Source organism: Astatotilapia calliptera, chromosome 15 (assembly GCF_964374335.1).
Source record: "Astatotilapia calliptera chromosome 15, fAstCal68.1, whole genome shotgun sequence".
Classification (NCBI taxonomy): Eukaryota; Metazoa; Chordata; class Actinopteri; order Cichliformes; family Cichlidae; genus Astatotilapia; species Astatotilapia calliptera.
The window spans coordinates 22104102-22126855 of record NC_137436.1 but is presented as its reverse complement, the minus strand read 5'-3'; the positions used below and the strand labels follow the sequence as shown (position 1 = coordinate 22126855).

General features: G+C 37.4%; 1 protein-coding gene across 1 annotated transcript; it reads right to left on the bottom strand.

Annotated features, from left to right (window-relative positions):
- Nucleotides 1-52: 52 nt before the first annotated feature.
- Nucleotides 53-21193, bottom strand: slc30a2 (solute carrier family 30 member 2). The gene is made up of 8 exons (XM_026194718.2): nt 20739-21193; nt 12308-12519; nt 11311-11457; nt 9672-9825; nt 9105-9324; nt 8696-8801; nt 5786-5920; nt 53-5549 (listed from the first exon to the last, which is right to left on the bottom strand). Exons 1-8 carry the CDS (start codon nt 20819-20821, stop codon nt 5404-5406), a joined length of 1203 nt encoding a protein of 400 aa, XP_026050503.1. The 5' UTR covers nt 20822-21193; the 3' UTR covers nt 53-5403.
- Nucleotides 21194-22754: the final 1561 nt, after the last annotated feature.

Sequence of the window (22754 nt, the reverse complement as noted above, 5' to 3'; positions counted from 1 at the left end):
GGCTCCAGTCTTTATTTCCTGTTAAACTTTTAAACTAAAATAATCCAGCTTCTTTCCATCATCAGCAGTCTTTTATTTCACTTTACAAAAACTGTTGCCACACATAAAAATGAAATATCAAACATCACACATGTGACAAGTGGATCGTATGTGACATCACAACACAGACAAATAGGACTTTTTGGGAACCACTTTTTGTACATGGAAGATAGATGTATTTACACATGTACACACAAAATCACATTATTTGACATATTTACAACAGTTACACAAATTCTAATTGTCACAAATGGCAACGGCACAATAACAGAGCATTCTCAGACATTAGATGTTCAGAGTGAACAAACAGGAAATGTTTTTCCTTTATTTTATTTTTTCTTGGAATGAAATAAACTTTATAAAGCTTCAATTGTAACAGTAGAGCCCGTATAGGAGAACTGCATGTATATCAAAACCAGTGCAGTAAAATGCATTGGTCTTTATTATATTTACTTGGTTTTAACCTAAAATCTGTAGGTGTTGGGTCCTTTATATATTCTCATTTTATAATTTCTAAAAGGAAAAAAATATATAGGATCTCTAAAAATTGGTGAAAATATAGAATTTTAAAGAAGATTTTATTCTTTGATTGAACCTCCACATGGTGCGTCTACATATTCTGACTGGCAGTTGAACAAGAAGCTACTTACAGTACATGATATTGAATAACAGCTAACAACCATGCAAGCTCTTGGATCAGAATGGACGTGAATTCGGCAATTTCAATGCATAATTGTCCTTTAATTTAAAGCAACAGTCAACAGTAACACTTGATAGCAGCTGTGAAGCATTACAGGCATGTTGGCGGACTCATTGGCTTTTTTATGGGTGTAAAATAGCTTTTTTTTTATTATTATATTTTCTCAACCTGAAAGAAAATACAAACTAAATCTGAAATCTCCATAAAACATGCTGTGGGTGGTTGCGGATCTAAGACAGTGAATTTTTATAATGTTGAAGATACCCAGCTCCACCATCACCTCAAAATGTTTTAGAATGAAACAACCAGAGAGCAAGTCCCAAGGTGATGCCCTCTAAAATTTCCGGTTTGGTCATAAAATAGCTTAACCTCTCATGCCAAAGGAGGGAGGCACTTAATAGATAATCACCATAATCATGTTGCTCTAAGACTTAATTTACATATTCATTGTCCCCAGAGGATTAGATCTAATAGAAAAAAAGAAAAATTATCGTGAATTTACACGTAAATCACACCAAAAGCAATGGATACATTAAAATAGTGGACATTTTCCATTAAAATGCTGTGTATTTTTTATGTAAATATATGTAATTGTAAGTCTAAGTGCTCGGTTCTAAGTGCCATCTTCAGTGTAACTAATGACCTCTCTGTGAAGCGTGCTGTGGATATTCATGGTCCCCAGAGGATGTCTCAGTTAAACTTTGATTGTGATGATTGCATTACCCCTTCTCCCAGTGCCATCACCAGCTCAGATTTTCTGCACTGTGCAAAATGAACTAGTACAAACCAATTTAATGGAGAGCTTGCTATGAAAATGTCCCCATTCCTGCTCCCCAGAGGAGGTATCTTTACATTTTTCTTTATAAATTATCCAGTTTGTCTTTTTGTGACCCTTTAGGCCAAATTATAACTTTTGAAAAGATTGGTGTGAAACTTCCTGTGGATATTCATGGTCCCCAGTGGACAATGTGATTACAGCCCATTCTTAAAACTATCATCAGCCCAAACTTTCTGCTTGCTAGCTTGTTCTTGTCCTCTAAGCACCCCAACAGCTACATCATGATTTTGAACACAAACAAAACAAACTGTTGGCCAGATTGATGTAAATTTAGTGGGGGTGGGGTGGAGGGGGGGTCCTCTGCATTCATTCTGTGATTGTTTTTAGTTAAAGTACAGTATATGAACACTACACTATATGAGTAAATGTACTGGACCACACCTCTTAATCTTTAAATAGAGGTGTTTTCAGTCCTATTGCCATAAGCTTATCACATTAAGCATCTAGCCATGCGACCTGCCTTTGTAAACATTTGTGAAAGAATGGGTCACTTTAAAGAGCCCAATGAATCTGAACACAGTACAGTGATAGGATCCACAGCAACAAGGTATTTCATGAAATTTCTCCCTCCTAGAAATTATATGATCAGCTGCAAGTGGCGCAGCTCCTGTAGGTGTGGTGTGTAGGTGTCCCATTACTTGTGTTCATATAGTTTTTCTTGTCTTCATATTTATGTGTTTCTCTGTAGTAGACTGACTGACAGTCACTTTAAACAAACTGGACCCTGGACTAATCTCTTGGGCTTCTTGGTCTATGTTCAGTAATCTGTCTACAATTCTGGTGAAAGTTAACAAAATGTTTAGGTCTCTAGGCCCAGTCTCTTATTTGGAATGCCTTTTGAATTTCTCCTAGCTCTTTGGGATTGGTTGGATCCCAGTACAAAAAATAAGCATTGCCTTCTTCTGTGGTCAAAAACAAAGCAAAACAAAAATATAACAGATTTGTGTCAGATATGCATAAAGTCATAGCCCAGCCCCAGTCTATAAAAAGGTAAGAGGAAGCTGATGCTTCATGACTTGCAAAACATGAATGGATGGAGAGCAGATGGATTGATGAAAGCCCAGGAAATGGAGAAACATACAGTAGATGGATGTCTGCAGGAAGAATGAGAGAGAGATAGATGACCGCAGCTGAAACTAATCGTCCGGCTCCAGAACTAAATCATTTTTGCCCTCAGACCCAAATGTCCACTCAGATCTGACAGTGGAGGTAGGTGAATGCTTTTTCAGTCTGACACTTTCCGTTCATTTTCCTTCTGCTCAATCCATATCGATACTCTGCCCACCATTATATAAACAGCTCTGAGCTACACATGCAACACAGATTTGATCGTGTCTGTTTTTAAAGGTCGCTTTGGAAAGCTAATCGTGATTCTGAAACTCTTTGTTGTCAAAGTGCTTATCAATCATGAGAAGGAACACGTTTCCCTTTGTTTGGTAGAAACATGAATACGTCTTTATGTATTTTCTAAAGTGAAAACAAAAGTGTGAACTTATATGTGAGTTTATTACTGAAGAGCTGCACACATTTTGCATGTGACACATTTAGTGCCACATGCCTCCAACATTTCCTTTTAAGGATGAACATTGTTCTTTAACAATTTAATTGTTATGTCCTTTCCTGTTTGTGTCTCATGACGTCCCTGTGGTCTTTAGTAACAGCACAATGTGGTCTTTGGTGACCAAGAGTACAGACAAAATTAAAAGATTTTTAAAGAGTCATTCTTATTCTTACTCATAAGACAGCATGTTACAGGTACTTGAAACATGCACAAAGAAATGTCAGAAATCAATCATCAGTGAGCTTTTTAACACTTTAGCACTAAAAATATGTTATGCTTGCAAGCCTTGCATAGAGATGACTACACTAAAGTGGGTCTGGTAGAGCTGATACAACAAATGTGTCTGTAGTAGAGTTTCATCAGGTGCTCCATATTAACATCTGCAGCAGATGATATAGCTTATGCCTCTTATTTATTACCTTATGTTCTTGTTACAGAGTAAAGCTGATGTTCATAAATTAATTGGAAACATTTAATTAATAGCCCAGAAGATAAACTGAAAATTACTTTGGACAAACATCTGCACAGATGCCTTTAATCACGTCAGCAAAATCAATCTCCTGTGGTGCTTTAAAAGTGTTTTTAATTATTTTTTTAGCAATTTGAAGAAGACTTTGAGGAGACTGTTCCTGTTTTGTGGAACTTAACTTACACTAATTTCACAGTTGATTGAATTAAAGTGTTTGAGTGATTCAGCATCTTTTTGAAAGAAGAAGGGATTTTACTACAATTACTGCCTTTCAATTGTAGAAGACAACTATAAAAAAAATACTTGCAAAATTAAAAACGTGCAATTCATCACCCTCCACAATGGCTTAATTTTTTTAAGTCATTTTATCATTTAAAATGAGTAAGAAAGTTGCATTAATCAAGAAGTGGCTGAAAAAAATATTTTCAGAAAATTCCTCAGATTTATTTATTTCTTTGTTGTTCAAATGTCTGACATGGGCATCCTTCCTTCTGACCAGCAGAGGGCGACTCCTTGAGTTTCAATGAGGCTTCTGGTTGTACCGAACTCAGTGGAACAAAGAAGCATCACCTCTCTTAAGTCAGGACCTCAATAAACACTTTCTTTGAACGTCTATTGTCTCATTATCGAGTAACACTTCTTATGTAATGCAACATAATATTAACTTTGTAAACTGTGCTAATTATTAGATTCACAAAGGAAGGATTTACCTTACTGTAGGAATAGCTATAAGCCTAATCACTGTATGTGCTCATTTATTTGGCAGTGTTTTCTGTTTACTTACATTAAGCCTGAAATGAAACATGCTGAGGCGCAAGTAAAACAGAACTGTTATTTTTTTAAAAAGAAACAAATAAAAACTTAATACACAGTGACATCAATAAATAATGTCACTGTGTCTTTAGGGTGTTTTAATACAGAATTTATGGTAAAGTATAACTCATAACTTCTGAATTTTAGCTGGTATGACTGTTCTTAATTTAAAATAGGGTGTCTGATGGAGAACAATTACTATTATTGATCATTTCTATGCATCACTTATATCTATTTTCAACCTTGAGCTTGTGCACAGGCATTTCCACCAAAAAAGTGGTACTTGTGACCAAAAGTGGGCACCATCTCTACACCACAAAATGTCTTATCCCAAAGATGGACATCTGTCATTATGAAGGAACTACCACATAAAGTTATTTCCATGATAAGTACTCGAGTTTCTGCCAGTAACTTTACAGATAACCAGTGGGCTGATTCTTAAAAGGCACCAAGGTAGAACAGAGCAGAACTGGCACCATATTACTGAAAATAAGATATTAGTGGTCCTTAAATAAATAGTATTGTGATGTGATCTTTGTTTTGTTGAGGAAATTAATTAGAAGAGGTCAGATTTTTGGTAAAATGTGTTTTTTTTTTCAGGGCCCTACTTTCCTTTATTCTTGAAAACTTCCTTACAAGCTAGCACCAGCAACCCCAAGGACAGCTTCACCCTGATGATTCTTGTGAAATTGTCTCAGTTTGTGATGGAAATAAAGCAGGCCACCCCTTTTTGAAGGACTTTGAATGAACTGGCATATTCCATGTTAGCATGGAGCTTTGGTATCAGGACTCTACTATCAGCACAAGGATGATTTCACTGTCAAATCTTTTAAAACTTAATGGCAAAAACAACCCAAAAATTCTTTCCTTGAAGGGAAGCTGCTCTGTGAATACATCCCTCACGACTCCAGACCACCAGGAGAGAATGACAATCTGTCTTAGTCATCCATGTCCTGCTGGGTCCAGTCCACTCTGGTTGTTTATCAGTCACTGGGGTCCTGGCAGTGGGAGCAGTAGCTCATGTCTTCAGAGTAGAGCTCTACCTGGATGGTGATGCTGTAGAAACCAAACTTGGTGTGGAGTAGGTCAGTGGCCTCCTGCAGCACAGACTGCTGGTCAGTGCCCTCCTCTGGTGGTGAAACAAGAAGGTAAAAATGAACAGAGTGAGTGTGGTTTACTCTACTGTGGTCTGTGAGGGGTGTAACTCAGAAATCCACATTTCGTATCACAGTTTTCTCTTCCCATATCGGAATATGCCGGCTAATGCTCATCAGCCATGTGGAGCTTTTAATGTCGGGTTAAAGTAGCCTTAATTCCCTGTGCCTCTCACTGTACTATGCACTGTAGATCAGTGTGTTACTTTACCTACAGCCAGGTGAACAGAAACCAGCGCCTGGCCCAGAGTCAGAGCCCAGAGGTGCAGGCAGTGCATGGACTTCACAGCTTTCACAGACAGCAGCACCTCCTTCACCGAGTTAAACTCGATTCCTTTAGGGGACCCTGAAAAACAACGGGCCATCAAAATTAAGACACACCAAGTTAACAGTACGTCTGTGAATGTGTGGCTCACATGCAAACAGTCTGCTTCAGATACACAGAGACTTTGTAGAGCTGATTTTGGCCTGGTATACAGAACAATATTATTCCTTGATAAGCACACAGTGATATATTTTATTTTACTGATCTACAGGTGGAAAAGAAGTCAAATTTGACTAAAATCATGACTAGTTATACAGTAGTTAATTAAAACTAGTCACTACAACTATAGAGACAATGTGTAGGAGGCATTCCTGCACATGAGACTAAGGTAGTTGCATGACTGCCTTCAAAATTTGTTTTGTGTACTACAATATCTATTCTGAAGATCTTAAATCTGGGAAATATTTCTACGTTAAGATTATAAAAACACTAAAACTAACAGTGAAAGTAATAAAAATAGGCTAAAATTGGACATTTCAAACTATATAAACAGACAAACCTAAAAGGGAAACAAAAAAGTAAATTCAACCCAAAAAAAAAATATAAATGCAAACTAATCATAAATACAAGTATTAAAACTCTGATGTATGTATACAGTATTACATCAGATACATGGCTCTCATGCATGTTATCATTTTGCTCATTGACACCAAACTGTGAGCTTCTTTTCAAAGATGCCCAAAAGCTACTTTGGGTCATCGTGTGAAAGTCCAGTGACGTGCAGAGACTTGGGTGATCTAACATCTCAGGGCATCCCCAGGATGTGACCATCTGTCCTCTTTGTTCTGTGCTAGGAAAACCACAGACGCGTTTCTCTGCTGTTTTACACAAACATGCCATGTGGAGCTTGGAGACATACATATCTGAAGCCATGAATACTTCAGTTAGGCTCCAAATATGTTGTTTTTTGCACTTCTACGTGACATAACTGTCCTTTGCAACATGTGATGTTAACCTTTTTCATACCAGGTCAAAGCCTGACAGCTGGATCCAAGCTGCAGGCATCATGGTCAGCAATATCACATAAGCTTAATTTAAAGCAATATTCAACCTTTCTCAAAAGAGTTTTTTCTAATAAACAGCATAAACTGATGCAGGGTAGCTGCATGCTTGTTTCTGAGCGTTGACCTAAAACAAGCTGCTGGCTTTAACAACAGTGTTACTGAACTTTATAGGTATTGGTAGGCTGGCGGTTTCTCCCTTTTCCAATCTCATATCAAGCTGAGACACTGAATTTATAGCTTGAAGAGTCAGGAAATAAAAATCAGATTTATGTTTGTTGGATTTTTTTGTGTTTTTTTCTTTGGCTCGTATTCCTGTTTATCTACTTTTCGCGATATCGGGCACCTGGGTACCCATGAATATAGCAAAGGTAGTTTGTGGTGTTTAACGCAACAAAAATATAATTAGAAAAACTGCACAATGTATTTTTCCACCAACTGTGATAGATTTACCAAAAAAAAAAAGTATAAATTAAATCAAATCCACCAATTTAGTTTTAAGCAGTTTCACCGGGAACTGTGTTGTTGTTTTTTTCATACTAAACTATTGCTAACCAAAAGAAGCATGTAATTGAAATTACAGCAAGGGAGCTGCCATTAATCATTACATTCTGCTGTTAGCCTGAGCTTCTTGTTACCGGCAGTTGCACAGTTTCTTCTGCACAGTAAGGCCTCGATTATACTCTGCTGAAAACACAAACAGCTTGAGAAACCACGGCTGAGCAGTCATTTCTGCTATACGTCTTTAAAGTCAACCACCTGGGTTGCATCCATGTTTGGTGCATTGTAATGCAAAGTCCCTGCAGCTGAGTCTTCACTCGCAGAAAAATGAAGCAGGCATGCAAACATTTGCACAGACATGAAGAAGAAATTTAAGTCACTCTAAGCCAAGCCTAGAGGAGGAGACGCTATAACAGTTATATTTTTATTTCATCTTATTTTATCTTTATTTAGATTTCAAACTGAAAGGGTGTGACAGAAGCTACAGCTTATATAACATCTGCCCTTGATGCCACAATCATGTAAGGAAAATTGTGAACTAGATTTTAAACCTCAGATTTAACACAATAAAAGAAGAAAAAGAAATAATAATCATTCATGTCAAATCCAGCTACAGATGAACCCGTTGTATCGAAAGCATCTTCACATTAAACATTTATCACAGTATTGAAAAATGTATTTTTCTGGACGATCTTTTTAAGAAGTTTCAGTGTGATGCAGGTTTTTCTTTCAGGACAACAACCTTAGGACACAAAAACTGGCCTGACTTCATACTGGACTTATTGGATTGGATTTGTTATAATTCCATTTTAAGAACTTCTGGAGATATTATGTTGCAATTGTACATTTTATGCTTTGAATCAAATTTTTGAACTTCAATGTGTTTAATTAAATTATAATAAATAAATATCAAATTTATTGACTTACAACAGGGTTTGTTATCATTACATGGGTTGTTTTTTTTTTTTGTTTTTTTTTGAGTAACTGCATTATAATTTCTGACAAGAGTTTGTGAGTTTTTCAAATACATGTTTTTCCATTTTGAGCCCACAACGTCAGTTCCCTCCTGCACTCAAAGACAGGCATTTCTATCTGGAGAACCCAGTATGTAGATAGATCAGTGGCGCAACAAGCAAGAGGAAAAACACATATGTAAATCTGGTGTGAAGTACCCCTTTTGCATAATAACAAAAATACTTTATACTTCATGGGAACTATCAGGTACAGTATATGATTCCACTATTAAAATATGAAAAAGTATTTCGAACATAAGAAGCTGTTGATTGTTTAATACCTTCCATGAGTATCCTAAAGACGTCTCTGAGGATGGTGACAGTGGTGCAGAGAACAAAGACAGAAAATAGGAACGTGCAGATGGGGTCTGCGACTTTATACTCGGGCTGAAAGAGAGAAAAGAGGTTAAGGACACTTTAAAGAGCAAGGAAAAGGGCGTCAGATGGTGATTTCCACAGTCATGAGGCACTAAAGTGCTCCAGGCACAAAAACAAGAACATCTTGCAACACAACAGAAATGCTTGAATCTTTCATCCATAATACATAAGAAACCATACACGGTTTCTTTGTACACATTCAAATATAATTCTCTAATGCTCAGAATACAAATATGCTTGTACCTGTAAGCATGTCTTTGTGCTTTTAACATGACTCTGTTTTATATCATGTAATATATCTGTTTATCTGACCCGGAAGTAGATGATGGTCGCCGCCACCATGACGCCGACACTCTGCAGCAGGTCTCCCACCACGTGGATGAAGGCAGCACGGACGCTTGTGTTACCATGACTGCCGAGGAGGGCGTGCGAGTGGCCATGAACCACGGGGCTCTGACCATCCTCGTCGATCTGGTGGTAACCGCTGCCGTGAGCGTGGAAGGTGGTCGAATGGTGGAGGATGTACGCCATGCTAGAGAAAGGAAACGAGACAAAGGGTCATCAGTTGTATTCGCATGCCTTGCTTCATGGCACTCAGGAAACAGTCCATCATTTTTCTCAATCAGATCCTCCCTTTTGCTTCTTGCATCTGGTCTCATTAGACCGAGATGTCAGTAGAGGAAATGTGAGTGAGGACGCCATGGTTACAGCCATCTTTTAAATACTGTCTATGGTTTTTGTTAGTAAAATATTTGTAATTTTTTTTATTATTAGTAAAAGTAATGGTAATATTATGTAATGGTGTCAATAGCAGCAGCATACATTGAGAGCAAAGTTTTTACAAGCGTTAATATACTTTTAAAGGTGTGAAGCACTCACACAATATTGACGATGACAGCACAGCCAGAGGTGACCAGCATGACGTGTCCATCAATCTCATAGTCGTTACGTACGATCCTCTCAATGGCCAAGTAGACCAGAGCTCCAGTGACGATCCAGATGGACATGACGGAGATGAATGCCCCGAGGATCTCTGGAAGGAGAAGAAAATCATGAACCTTTATTACTTTATTGTAGTCATGCAGTTCATCACAGATAATAAGGAGGCACATCTACTGTATGCTGCTGACCATATACTTTTAAAATTAAACTGCTTCTTCTGAGCTTAAACTAAACTGACTTTACTAATACGTTGATGGCCTCAATCACCAGTTCCCTGTCTTAGTAAATGCAAGTTAATGTTCATCTTGTAAATGATGGTCAATATAGCAGGCTACACTTAAACTCTACACCATATGAGCCTCCCGCTGTACTTCAGTCAGAGTCATTACTTGCTCAAAACAAGTGGTCTCAAAATAGCAAAAAGAGTTCAGATCAAGGCTTTAAAACAGGAATTCATAACTAATGGATGATTTCATAGATGCCAAGTCTGTCTTAATAGGTGTTTGTTTTTCCAAGGGTTGAGGCTAAACACTGCGCTCTCTATAATCTGTATCTGGAAGCTGTCTATATAATTTCTCCTTGTGTAAGCCACCACATGAACATCATACACCTGATATATAGGACAAATCATTTAAATTAAAAAAAGGATGAAGACAGTATTTTTTCTTAGTATAAAAATGCTCCCAGGAGAAGGTTAGCAGAAAATCGATCTATCCATTTTCTGCCACCTGCATAGGACTGTGTCATGATACTAGCAGTCTTTACAGAAATGATCAGGCCTCCCTCTCTACAACCACAGCTTCCAGCTCTTGTAACACTAAAGTGTTCCCAAGCCAGCCGAGAGACATGATTTCTGCAACATATCCTGGGTCTACTCCAGGTCCTCATCCCATACTATGCCAGAAACATTTCAGCTAGGAGGTGGTAGGTGTGTTACTCAGATAGCCAAACCACCTTAATTGTCTCCTTTCAAGGAGGAGAAGCAGCAGACTGACTGCAACTAGAAATCCCGTTGATAAGAATTATGAACAAAGTTGGTAACAAAGAGCAACCCTTTACCAAACTGCAGCACCACTGGACTCTTGGAGAACCAGAAGGACATGTTTAAATGCCTTCTTCACAAAACACATCAAAACTGAAGGAAGGCCACATCATTCCTCCTGAATCCAAAGTTTATACTGTTTAGATTATTCTCTCCTGTATCTTGGTGTAGATGTTTTCAGGCAGGCTGATGAGAGCGATCACTTGAAGATAGAAAACAGCCTCTAGTTCCTTTTCTTAAAAAGTGAGATCATCAATCCAGGCTGACATTACCTGCCCCAACCTTTACACAGGGATACACCAGGGTGTGCAATCAGGATAGCCACAATACATCTAGTGACTCAAGCAAGTTGAGGCCATGTAGAGTTTATTTTGCCCATGTGCAGTTTACATGGACAAAATAAAGGAAAATCTACACAAAATAACTCAGGCCCAGGAACTCCTACAAATGACCAGCAATATAATGCATATATGAAATGTTTGTCTCCAGCATCCAGTCGACATGAAGCTGAAGCTGAATTCTTATTATTCTCACCTGATCTGTGCCAACCAAAGTTCATGGTTTTGGTGGGCGGTCTGGAGGAGATCCACAGGGAGAACAGGCTCACCATCATGCTGCCAAAGTCTGTCAGAAGGTGGGCCGCATCAGTCATGATGGCCAGGCTGTGGGCCAGGTAGCCTCCTGTAAATCAGGAGGAAAAATGACACTGGGCACAAATGATAATGTATATGAGCCAGGAGACTGCGTTTATAATAGTCTGCTTAGAGATAAGGAAAGACACATAATCCAACTCATGTCACTTTTTTTTTTGTGGTATGTACATAAATGTTGAATACGATATCCAAACAGAACAGAGCAAACAGAAAGTGTGAAGCTGTGTTTATTTTCATTCACATTTAGCTAATAAAAAAGATTTTTATTAAAAAGTGTGTCGTAGCTCGCCAACTGTGAAAGTACCTGCTGGGTAATAACATCTCTTTTAATAGCTTTTAAATACACCCATCTTAGACACTCAGAGGTATATTAAACATGTGATTTAAAGCCTCAGTTGCCTCAGGTAAAAGAGCGATTTTATTCTTTTAGATCATTTTAAATATCCGTGCAACCAGCCAGTGAATGTCAGCCACCATTTTATTCTCTTAACAGTAAAAAAGTTACACTATAAAAAGAAAAATGAACCTACACTTTTACAGGGAAATAAAGGAGTTCCTCAATAGTTCACCACTGAAGCATTTCTTGCTATGATGCTTATAATGATACTAACGTCTGCATGAACACTTGTCTGCATGATTTTTTTGCTCCTGTCAAAAGTGATCATTTGGTCAAATGTAATAGCTTCCTATGCTTAATAAGTGCTTATAACCATCTTCTTGTCATAAGTATTGTGTCCCACACAAATCTCCACACTTTCTGGTGTGTGAATATAGGGAAGTTTATTTATGTCCAAATGGTTGAGAAGGCACATAACAAATTAGGTCACCATTCAAGCTGCTTTCTTTTCTCATTCATTTCTTTTCTTGGTGCTTCTCACCTATGACCTCGCCAATCATGAAGACGAGGCAGACTGCTGAAGCGATGTAGAGTTTCTTCTTGGCCAGCAGCTTGTCCACGCTCTCCTCGCATGCCGACGCTTTGGGGCCGTGGCAGTGAGTGCCGACGGGTCGTTTCAGCTCGATGGCGCCCGACATGCCTCCATTCTTTAAAGGGAAGTCTGAATAATGTTCTTTGGAGTCTGGAAAGGAGCTGCAGGGGGGCAGAAAATAAACAGTAGTATATTTTCACAGCTTGAATGAGTGAGCTTGCCATGAAGGATGCTATTATCACTTAGCTGCTGCTGATCAAACAATGTGACCCTCAAGCTGTTCCTCCTGAAGAACCTACCTATGATGCACAGGGCTGCCACTATAATCTTACACCTGCAGTATTGTGCTGTTGCTCTAGCTTTCAGTACCACATTTAAACATACTTGGTTACATCACCTGTATCAGCTGTAATGTTTGATTTTTTTCAGGTAATGAATGAACAGAGTTGTTCGCTGTGGTTTTTGATGTTTCATTTGTTATATATTTTTACGCATTTGTTTATTGTAAAGCTTTTATGTGACCTTCCCTGGGAAAGAAGGAAATTAGCAATTTTGGCATGTTTACATCTCACCTTTTTCTGCATAATGATGTGAGTTACTTGGACTATTAAATAAATAATAAATATAAAATAATAAATATGAGTGTTGTCACAGAGACAGTTCCCAGTTCAAACCCTAACTGACAAGCATGCTGGGTTAACTGGTAATTCTACACTGATCATAAATGAGAGGTAGATAAGATGTGCTCCAAAGCTCAGTTTTAATGCATTGTTAAATGAGGTCAGTGCAAATAGAAAAGCACTATATACAGTATAAATATTATAAATCATACTGGGCTGTTCAGACAGAAAACATTATATCTGAAGATGTGAGCTAGTCTGCAGTGTGATGGGTGCATTTAAAGATAAATCTACTTATTAAGAAAAAAAATTATTTTTGTATCTTCTGACCGACATGTCTGTTAAAACAATGTAATTTCAGCCTTAGTAAAACCCCCTGTCCGATCTCATGGAGGCCGGCTTTTTGTCCATCCTTGTAACAGCAGCACAGCTGAGGTGGGGTTTTTTTAGCTGATGTTACAGCGCAGCAGATCATCTTTTGATAGAGTCCCAATGGTTTACAAAGTGGAAACCTGACAAAGTGCATCGCAGTCAGTGTTCACTTAAGTGAAAGAATGGTGCGCCGTTTCGTTCGATGAAGAACCCATTAAAATCGATTCATGTTGACAGTGAAGGAGGGTGAACAGACTGCCCTGTTTTACAGTCCAGAACTTCATGTCACGACTGCTCCTGAGTTTTAATAACTCATAAGCGCTCCATCTTAGGTCTTGTGCGTTGTGTTGTTTTCTATTCATCCAGGTTACAGCAGTGTTTTAATTGACAACAAATTTGTGAATGAAAGTCATATCTATCCAAAATGTTGTAAAACAAGCAAACAACAACAACAACAACAACAACGAATAAACAAACAGCAAACAACAACAACGAATAAACAAACAGCAAACAACAACAAAAACCTTAAGAAAGTGTAACAATCCTTTGACAAGTAAATTATAAAATTAGTGCTTCTTGTGTATAATAAATCAGACTGTAAACTTGAAGCCAGACACTGCCCAAACATCAAACATATAACAACAAATAGATAAATGTTTTTTTAATACTCCATCCATCTATTTTATTTACCATTAATCCTATTAGGACTGCCAAGGTTTGGAGACTATACCTGTTGTTTGGCAAGAAGAAGGATGTACCCAGTACTGGTCACCCATCAACCACAGAGATTCACAGAGACAACAGACAACCATTCAAACCCAGTACCAGGTAATTCCAAAGGAATCTGAAGGAAGTTGATTAGAATACAAAAACATGTGTACACTGGACAATCTTTTGTCTTCAGAACTGGCCTGTTTATTTGGTAATTTAGTAAATTAAAACAGTAGCAGTGGTAAAATAAATAATACTGTAATCATTTAATAGTTGCCATTCTGTTCATTTTGCACATAAATACAGAATCTTTTCATTTAACACCATCTTGCCCATCTACAATAAGATGCTTTTCATTTGAAAGTCAATTTTTCAGTGTTCAATCGGGACATTACAGATCTATGTATACTTGAACCCTAGCTAGATGCAGACCCGACTGGATTACTGCTGAGAATAAAAGAAAATGCTGACCTTTCCATTTATTTTCTATCTTTGTCTCTCTCTCTTACACACACACACACACACAGGTTGCTGTTCTTATCATGCGTGGGGGAGGATTCGATGATGTGACTAATGAGGTGGAAAAAAGCTAATTTGGCCTCACTTGAGATAACCAGACACACACTTTAATGTCACACTCTTCACACAGGAGATTGCGAGCGCTGTACGATTATCACACACACACTCGTCTTCGAAGATGTCCAACCTCAAAAGAAGCAGCCAGGCGGAAAACAGATTCTGTTCAATTATACCACCGGGACACGAGAGAAAACCACAAACACACACACACACACACACACACACAATGAAACCTTGGGGTGATGATAAATTCCAGAGTGTGCAGAAAAAAAATATCCTGTTCAAAAGATTCATGCAAAACATCCTCAGACATTAAACACACTGTGTGGCCTGCAGCGCAACATTGTGGTGGTGGTGGTGGGGGGGGGCCTGTTAAGCAAACATCTGTGCCATTAACATCTGTAACCCTCCTGCCAAATTCAAACATAACAAGATTTTTTTTTATCTCTTTCTGAAGGTAAACTGAACAACAGTGAATGTTGGTTTATGCATGTGTACATATATGCTAGTATATGCATTTGTATATAGGTGTGTGTACATATATATGGATTTCTTGTCATCTTATTACTCCATTTATTTTAATTTGTTCTGTTTATTTTGCCTACATTATCCTTATGTTCAGCACTTGTTCAACACCTGATGTCTTTTAAACATGCTATACAAATAAAGCTGATTTGACTAAAGGTGGACTTAATGGTGGTTTTACATTTATTAAGGGTGAAATGTTTTTGTTTGCACTTTCTTACTTTCTCATCCAAAAATCCTCATGAAGTTACTGCTTATTTTATTTGATCTCGGTAGTAAATTGCACTGTTCTTTTGGAAACTATATGGTTGTTGGTCAGCACTCCTTAATCAAGTGGCTCCTTGGCTTTAAACACTGAAAACACTCCCAGCCAACCGCAGTAATACCGCAGCTGTGCCTTAAACTGGCTCAGTAGCATTCAGCACTAATTTGTCAAGTCAAATAGTCAAATCCATTAATTAGGTGGACATATTGTGACTGTAATATTACCTGCAAAAAACACCCCCAGAGAATTGAAAAAAGTGTGTTTAAAATGATATTTGAAATGCAAATACAAGTTTACAATTATGTGTTTTTTGCAGTCTATTTATTTCAAAGTGGTGACGATGTTTTGACCCTGGTGGTGACTGGGCTTCAATTCTTTTAAGAAATAAAAACAAATTTGAAGAAAAAGCTTTTATGTTTGTTTGTAATGTGTATTTTCCTGTTCATGCATTTTATGTGTAACACTACAGACCTTAAAAAGAACAAAAGTTGTACAAACAACAAAAAAATATATTGGTGCATTTTAGTTTTTGCTTTCAGCGTTTAGTGCTAATAGTCTTAATGTTTTTAAGTCCTTTGGTTTAAGTCAGACGATCGCAGGTCAAACATAACTGTGTCTGAGCGTTTTCAGTAGGAGAGATTGCTCCTCGTGTTGACTCTGCAGGGGGGGAAAAATAACACAATGACCAAAATATTCATCGAAACAATCAAAAGTGTCGTCACTGAGACGTTCCCTGAGTGGGATAATTCACTCAGTGGTCTGTATTTAGGGATTTACAGCCCTCTGCTGACCCCGCCTCACTTTTGGTGTCTGGCATCAATGATTATTTTTCATTTAAATACAACTAACATAAGCACAAGAATGAGATGGTACTATAAACTGCCAAAAAACCTGCTTCTGCACTCCAAATATAATAAAAAAAAACTAGTAATTATTAATGATACATGGCTCATATTCCTCTGGCAGTCATCCTCAAGTACTTTTTTCACTGCCACCCTTACAAATTGACGATATGGCAGACCCAAGGAGTCTCCTTAAGATTATTAACATTAGATTTTCTTTTCAAAGTAGATTTCATGTCTTTGTCAATACCCCACAGGGCAGGTAAGCAGCGTTTATTGTTGCCCAGCACCGGCAGCACAAACAGAGAGAGAGACTCCTCGGGGAAAAGTCAGTGATCTGTGAAATGAAATGAGATCTTGGAAGTCCAGCGGGGGAAAAAAACAAAATCATAAGCATTTAATTACAACTGCAATCTGCTGTATCAGAACATCCCGCAGCACTTTTGTTAACAGACAGAAGAATCTCTGCAGCGAGAAACTACTGAGCAGTGTTTTATTTTTACAGATATGCATATTAATATTTCAGCAGACAAATCAGTGGAGTACAGAATGAAAGTGATTATCATCTTATTATATCCTCATCTTTTTGTTTTATCACTTGTGATGTGCAGGCTTTAGTAAATAGGCAGTGTCTATATATATGTTTGTGTGTGTGTGTATATATATATATATACACACACACAAACACACACATTACAGTGTTGTAAATTTGTGTTTTATACAGATGCTACATTTGTTTCTAATATTTTAATTAGAGGTTTTGAAAGCTTTACACTTGGTGAGATCTTGGTCAACAGTCCATGTTTTTAACCTTAATAAAAGGCCCTGGTTTTATCCAGATGATCCGGCTTTTTTATGTAAACAAAAACATTTATTTTTAAATGTTTGTGAATGACCCATGAGATTTGCCTTTGTTTTTCCCCAGAGAGAAGAAAGGTCCACATCAGTGCACCATAAGTCATGTTTACAGTTTACGATGATTTCACATCACATTGCAGACCGAAGTCACATTTCCTTTTCATCACTGGTCTTCAATCTGTAATATTTATTCTCATGGATTAGATTAAATCCCTAGTGACACGCCTATTATGTTGTATATTAAAATGTATATTAACAGAATTTGTTTTCAAACTCTCAATAAAATCCAATATGGTCGCATCCATTAAAATGACAACCACTTGATGTGCCTCAGCCTTGGGACCTCCCACTGAAATACCAGGAATAGGAATTATTTGCTTACATCAGTGGTTTTTAAACTGTGGGAGCTGATACAGGTGGAGTGTGAACAATCAAGGAAAATATGCAGTGGACTAAAGTTAAATAGATCTGGTTTTTCTGAAATTAAATGTGCTGACTATTATTTATTTTTTTCAAATTCAAGTTTTCTGGGGTGTGGACCTTTTGCCTTCTTTTTTGTTTTCTGGGCATGCCAGAAAACATTAAGTAACCACTAGTGTACATTAAATACTTAAATACCCCAGTTTCAATGCATCTCCCTCTGGTGGTCAATGGTTCACTCTTCAAAAATGGGACTTTTGAGTTCTGGGAGATTGAAAAATTGTTGAGATATGTATGACAGCTTGTTCCTGCCACATAAATAAATAAATAAATACTTACTTAATTTTAAGTTTTGAGTGATTTTCTCAGAAATTTGAATTAGTTCAAACTTTGAGATAATCAACCTCATATTTTGACATAATAGCTGAACTCAGTGTATCCAGAGATGCCTAATTTAAAAAAGAATACACATACACCTATTGCTTATGTTTCGTGCGTGGAAACCAAAGAATCACAGGCCTGCCTCCAATGAATACAGCACATTTAAAGCAGTACTGTAGATGCCTTTTAGCTATAACTACTCCTGCTTGGTGCTGAATGACTTACTGACATTTGACTGAAAAACAAGAACAAGAACAAGAACTGCTGTGCCTTTAATATCAAAGGTTTTAATCTCCTGATTTTGGCTTTGACTAAAAATGTATTTTAATGGTCAGAATTTATTTTGCACATTTACTCTGATTAATGACAAACATTTAACAAATCTGCAGGAAGATGGAAACAGCCTTACTGAATCCACAGCACCATCAATTGGTCATCAGAGTAGTTACTGATCACTAAACGGAGTGAAAGATTTTTTGTATTTCTTTTTAACCCTGGTAACCTCAGACTCATGGCTAAAGCTTGTAAGTGGTCCACAAAGCAAAGTTTAAACATCATCAGCATAGCTATCAGTTAGATGTTGCAAACACTTTAAAAGTGAATTACATGGACGGATTAACCTCATTAGAGGTACCTGGGTAAGGATCAGTTGGCGCATCCCTTCTTTCCTCCTCAAACAGTCAGGCACTTACAAACAAATACTATGAGTTTTTTTTTTTTTATCTCAACTTACTAATTAATCATCCAATCACTTTTGTATTTGTTACTCATCCATGTTAAATTGATTTGTAATGATCTTTTACTCTATTTTCTGACATTTTATAAATGGATTAGCAATCATTGTTCCAAACTTATGCAAGCTCTTTTCTTATCATTTTCGTTTTTACTATACTTGAAAAACAAAACAGCAGATTCAAGCTGATAAAACAGAGCTTCGGGTTGAGCCCTCCGGTGATATTTGGCGGTGGAAATTAAATGAATTCTAAGTGATAGACTGAGTAAGTCTGACTTTGGAATCCTTGGATGCTCGTATTTATTTTATTAACTTTAATGCTAATGTTTGCATCTATTCCTGTGTTTTTGATTACGAGTTCTGCTGATTCTAAAATACATCAAAAAATACTGTAGAAACATTTGTGAACAATAAAGGTCACTTTACTGCCAGCTGGGGAGGAAAATGCTAAAGGTGACACTGTAAACACATGCGTGCACTTGCACAAGAACGGCGCAAATGGTGCATGAAATCCCAAATGTAGCGCCATATGCACATCTGTCTGTGTTTCTGAACACTTCTTTGAATCCCAAATGATCAGTAGGCCTATTTCACTTATTTCTACAAAATCATGTTAGAGCAATGTGCTTTTTTATTTGATTGATTCAAAATGCATAAATAAATACAATACAAAGGCCCTGCAAGTTCGCACTAATATTTGCAAGTAACTAACCCTGTAAAACACGTGTTTCCCACCCGGTGGAGCTTCCCTTTTTCTTCTCCTGCTTTATAACGCGTAAAGTTTCTGCCACCTTATCTCTTTTTAATCGTGTTGTATCTGGAAATTATCTTTTAAAAAATAAATAAATAAAACAGCCAGTTTTAAAGCGTGAAATCAAAGGCATCGATTCACTTCCACCAGCTTCACTGACTTAAAAACAGTTGATCAAAGAGGTGGAAACGTGCATCATGAGGGCCTCTGAAGGCTGAAAATAACAGATAATTCTGCAGGATTATGATTAATGGCTGAGTGGGCGATTGCATTTGATTTTCCTCACGTATTTCATATTAAAGCGAGAGAGCGTCTCCACCTGTTTTTTTCTGCAGCGCGTTGAAAAATCACCAGGTGTGTTTCTGCAGCAGCCGGCTGGATGTTGAGCAAACAAAGCTGATGCACATGTTTGCATCAGCTTTGACTGTGCGCATAAAATCGTCTTTTTTTTCTTTCATTTGCTCCGCCATCTATATTTTAAACTCGGTGGTTTTTTAAATTAAATTATTAAAAGTGGTGTTTTTACACGTGGGCCTCTTTAAAATCCTATACAACTTATTTCTATAATGTGGGAGCTATTTGTTAAATACGCCAGAAAAGGAGCGCATTCCAACTATGTTTTAATATTTTTATTATCCTATCCTACAATTAAAAATTCGAACCAGCTTTGTGTATGCTTTTTAGTAATATTCTCTGCTGTGTATTTTTTGTATCAGCAGGTTTAAGCACCTATGGATTGTGTGTGTGTGTGTGTGTGTGTGTGTGTGTGTGTGTGTGTGTGTGTGTGTGTGTGTGTGTACCCTCTGTGATTGCAGGCTGGAGCCTCTGCTAATGACAGATGATGAGTTTTTAGCATTGCTCAGTGAACTGGCCCCGGGGCCATTTGTCACAGGCTGTCCAGAAACAAGCCAAGCATGGAAATGAATTTGTTCATTCACATAAAACAACCCGTGAGAGCCAAAGCCTGCTCAACGTGCACTATAACAACCACTCTCGGTGCGCCTTCATTACGCACGTTTATAAGATAATGTGCAACAATAGTGGATTCTTCCTGCATCTATCTTAAAATTATAATTTAAAAAATAATATTTTGAGTTTTCTATTAAAAATGTTGATGTCCTTAACAAAATCTGCTTACTTGCATTTTTCTTTAAGTGTCAGCAAACAAAGAATTGTTGTCGCGCCTCCCCCCCCCCCACACACACACACATTTTATACACAGTTTATGCCCCAAAATGACTAAATGTGTTCACATAACTTCGTCCTACATGTGGTATTATTCTTCATGCAGCTGCAGTGATACGAAGCAAAGCATTTCCCCACCTTTGCAGTTTTAGTGAATATGTCTTGGCATTCTTCTCGTCTATGAGGTGAGATTTTTCCGAATTTCCAGCATTATTATCCATTTTGCAGCCAGCAGTCAGTTGGTGTCCTGTCCGAGAGGCAAAAAAGTACGACTTTTTTTTTTCTAAGGTGAAGATGATGCAGGTGAGAATCGACCGCTCCGGTCTTCCTGTTGTGTAGTTAGCGCGGGGAAAACTCAGGCCGAGACCTCATTTCTGTGAGCGCAGAGACTTCAGTACAAACGAGGAAATTCCTTCATTGCAGTGCTGAGAGGCAGGAGGAGGAAACCACATGCGGCTTTTTCTGAGGGAGGTTTTAATTTGGTCTGAGTTGCAGGTTCGAACGTGGAGCTGCAGCGGCAGTAACGAGGCACACAGCGCGCTGATCACTGCAGCTGCTGTGACTGGACAGCAGAGATACCTGCAGCGCAGAGCCTGACTGATCACCCGGTGCACATCATTGGTGAATGCTAATGGGACGAGCGTGAAAGAAAGTCAATTAGCAGAAAACGTCAGCTTAAAAAAAACCCCACGCAAATATATGTATATATATTTCAGATCCACCGTCACATTTTACATTCATTACAGCTTTATTTATACATATGAAAGCCAAAGGACATTTCTGTGCAATTTCTGTGTTTGTTGTTAGACAAAGGGAAACAGGACATTTTAGGCGTAACTCTAAACAGATGGGTAACAATTAATAAAATAGCTCTTATACCTAAATTATCATTATGTAGCTATGGATGAACAAATAAATAAATAGATAAACAAATAAGTAAAACATACGACTAAAGTAATACAAGGACACAGTCATATATACTAATATCCTGTACATAAAATCTCAGTTAGTCTTGGCGCCAGTCTTTTCATTCATGTCCTCTGTAGTGAACTCGCAAATCCTAAAAAGTTAAACTGAAAGATCCTTTCCCCCTCTGTTCTCAGGAGGATTTCATATTAACATTTTCGCAAAATATTTGTTTGCTTCTAAAATTCTAAAATAATACTTCTCTGTACCTGCAGGTTAATGCGGCTCTAACTAAAGAAGAATTTGAATTAATGAGCATGCAAAATCCTCTATTTTTAAAATGCGTTTTATTCATTACACAGCATGATACGCTAATTATTTTAAGTTGTGAGACTTTTCTTGTAATTCGTCTCAAATTCAGCACTACAGCGCTCCAGTGCTGCGTTCAGGCTCCAATGGGACAAACGTAAATTTTCTGGATCTGCAGAAACCTGTCTGTTTGTAATCACCACCTGGAACAAAAACTAATTTTTACTACTATTTGGCAGTGCAAGTGGGATTTTCTTTTTCATATTTTAACTTTCACTAATTATTAGAATATTTATATCTAGCCTTACCCTTGTTTTCCCAAGAACTTTTCCACATATCCGAATCCAATTGAAAATAATTTTAAGTTATTCATGGCCTATTTTAGATTACTCTGACTCACCACAGCATCTTGTGGTGCAAACTAGTATTACTCTAATGTAATATGTGGAATATGTGGACGATTTCAAACTGTTTTAAACACAGAAATTCACCCAAAATGCTTTTAAAGTAAATTTAAACTACCTGTAATCAGTCAGTGGCATGTGTGCATCTTTTTCCAAGCGTAAAACAAAGACTTCCAAGCGTGCCTTAAACTGCCAGTTTACAATGACAGTCCTTGGCAAAACAATGACAAGACTTTATTTGAACTTAACAATTTATTTAAATCTTTGTATAAGCAATTATTTCTTGTTCTAAACCTGTATTTTTACCACGTAAAAGATTATTTACTATGTAAGCATTAACGATAGAATCTGTTAGCTAAACAAAATAGTTAATGTTTAATGTACTGTAATAATAGCACAAATCAATTCATTATTTTGTCATAGTGGCAAACCAGCGAATTAAATTAATCACAAAATTGACCATTAGAACTAAGACAAAAGAACAAGGTAACCAAAAAAAATATTTTAAAAGTTATTTTAAAATTAATTATATTAA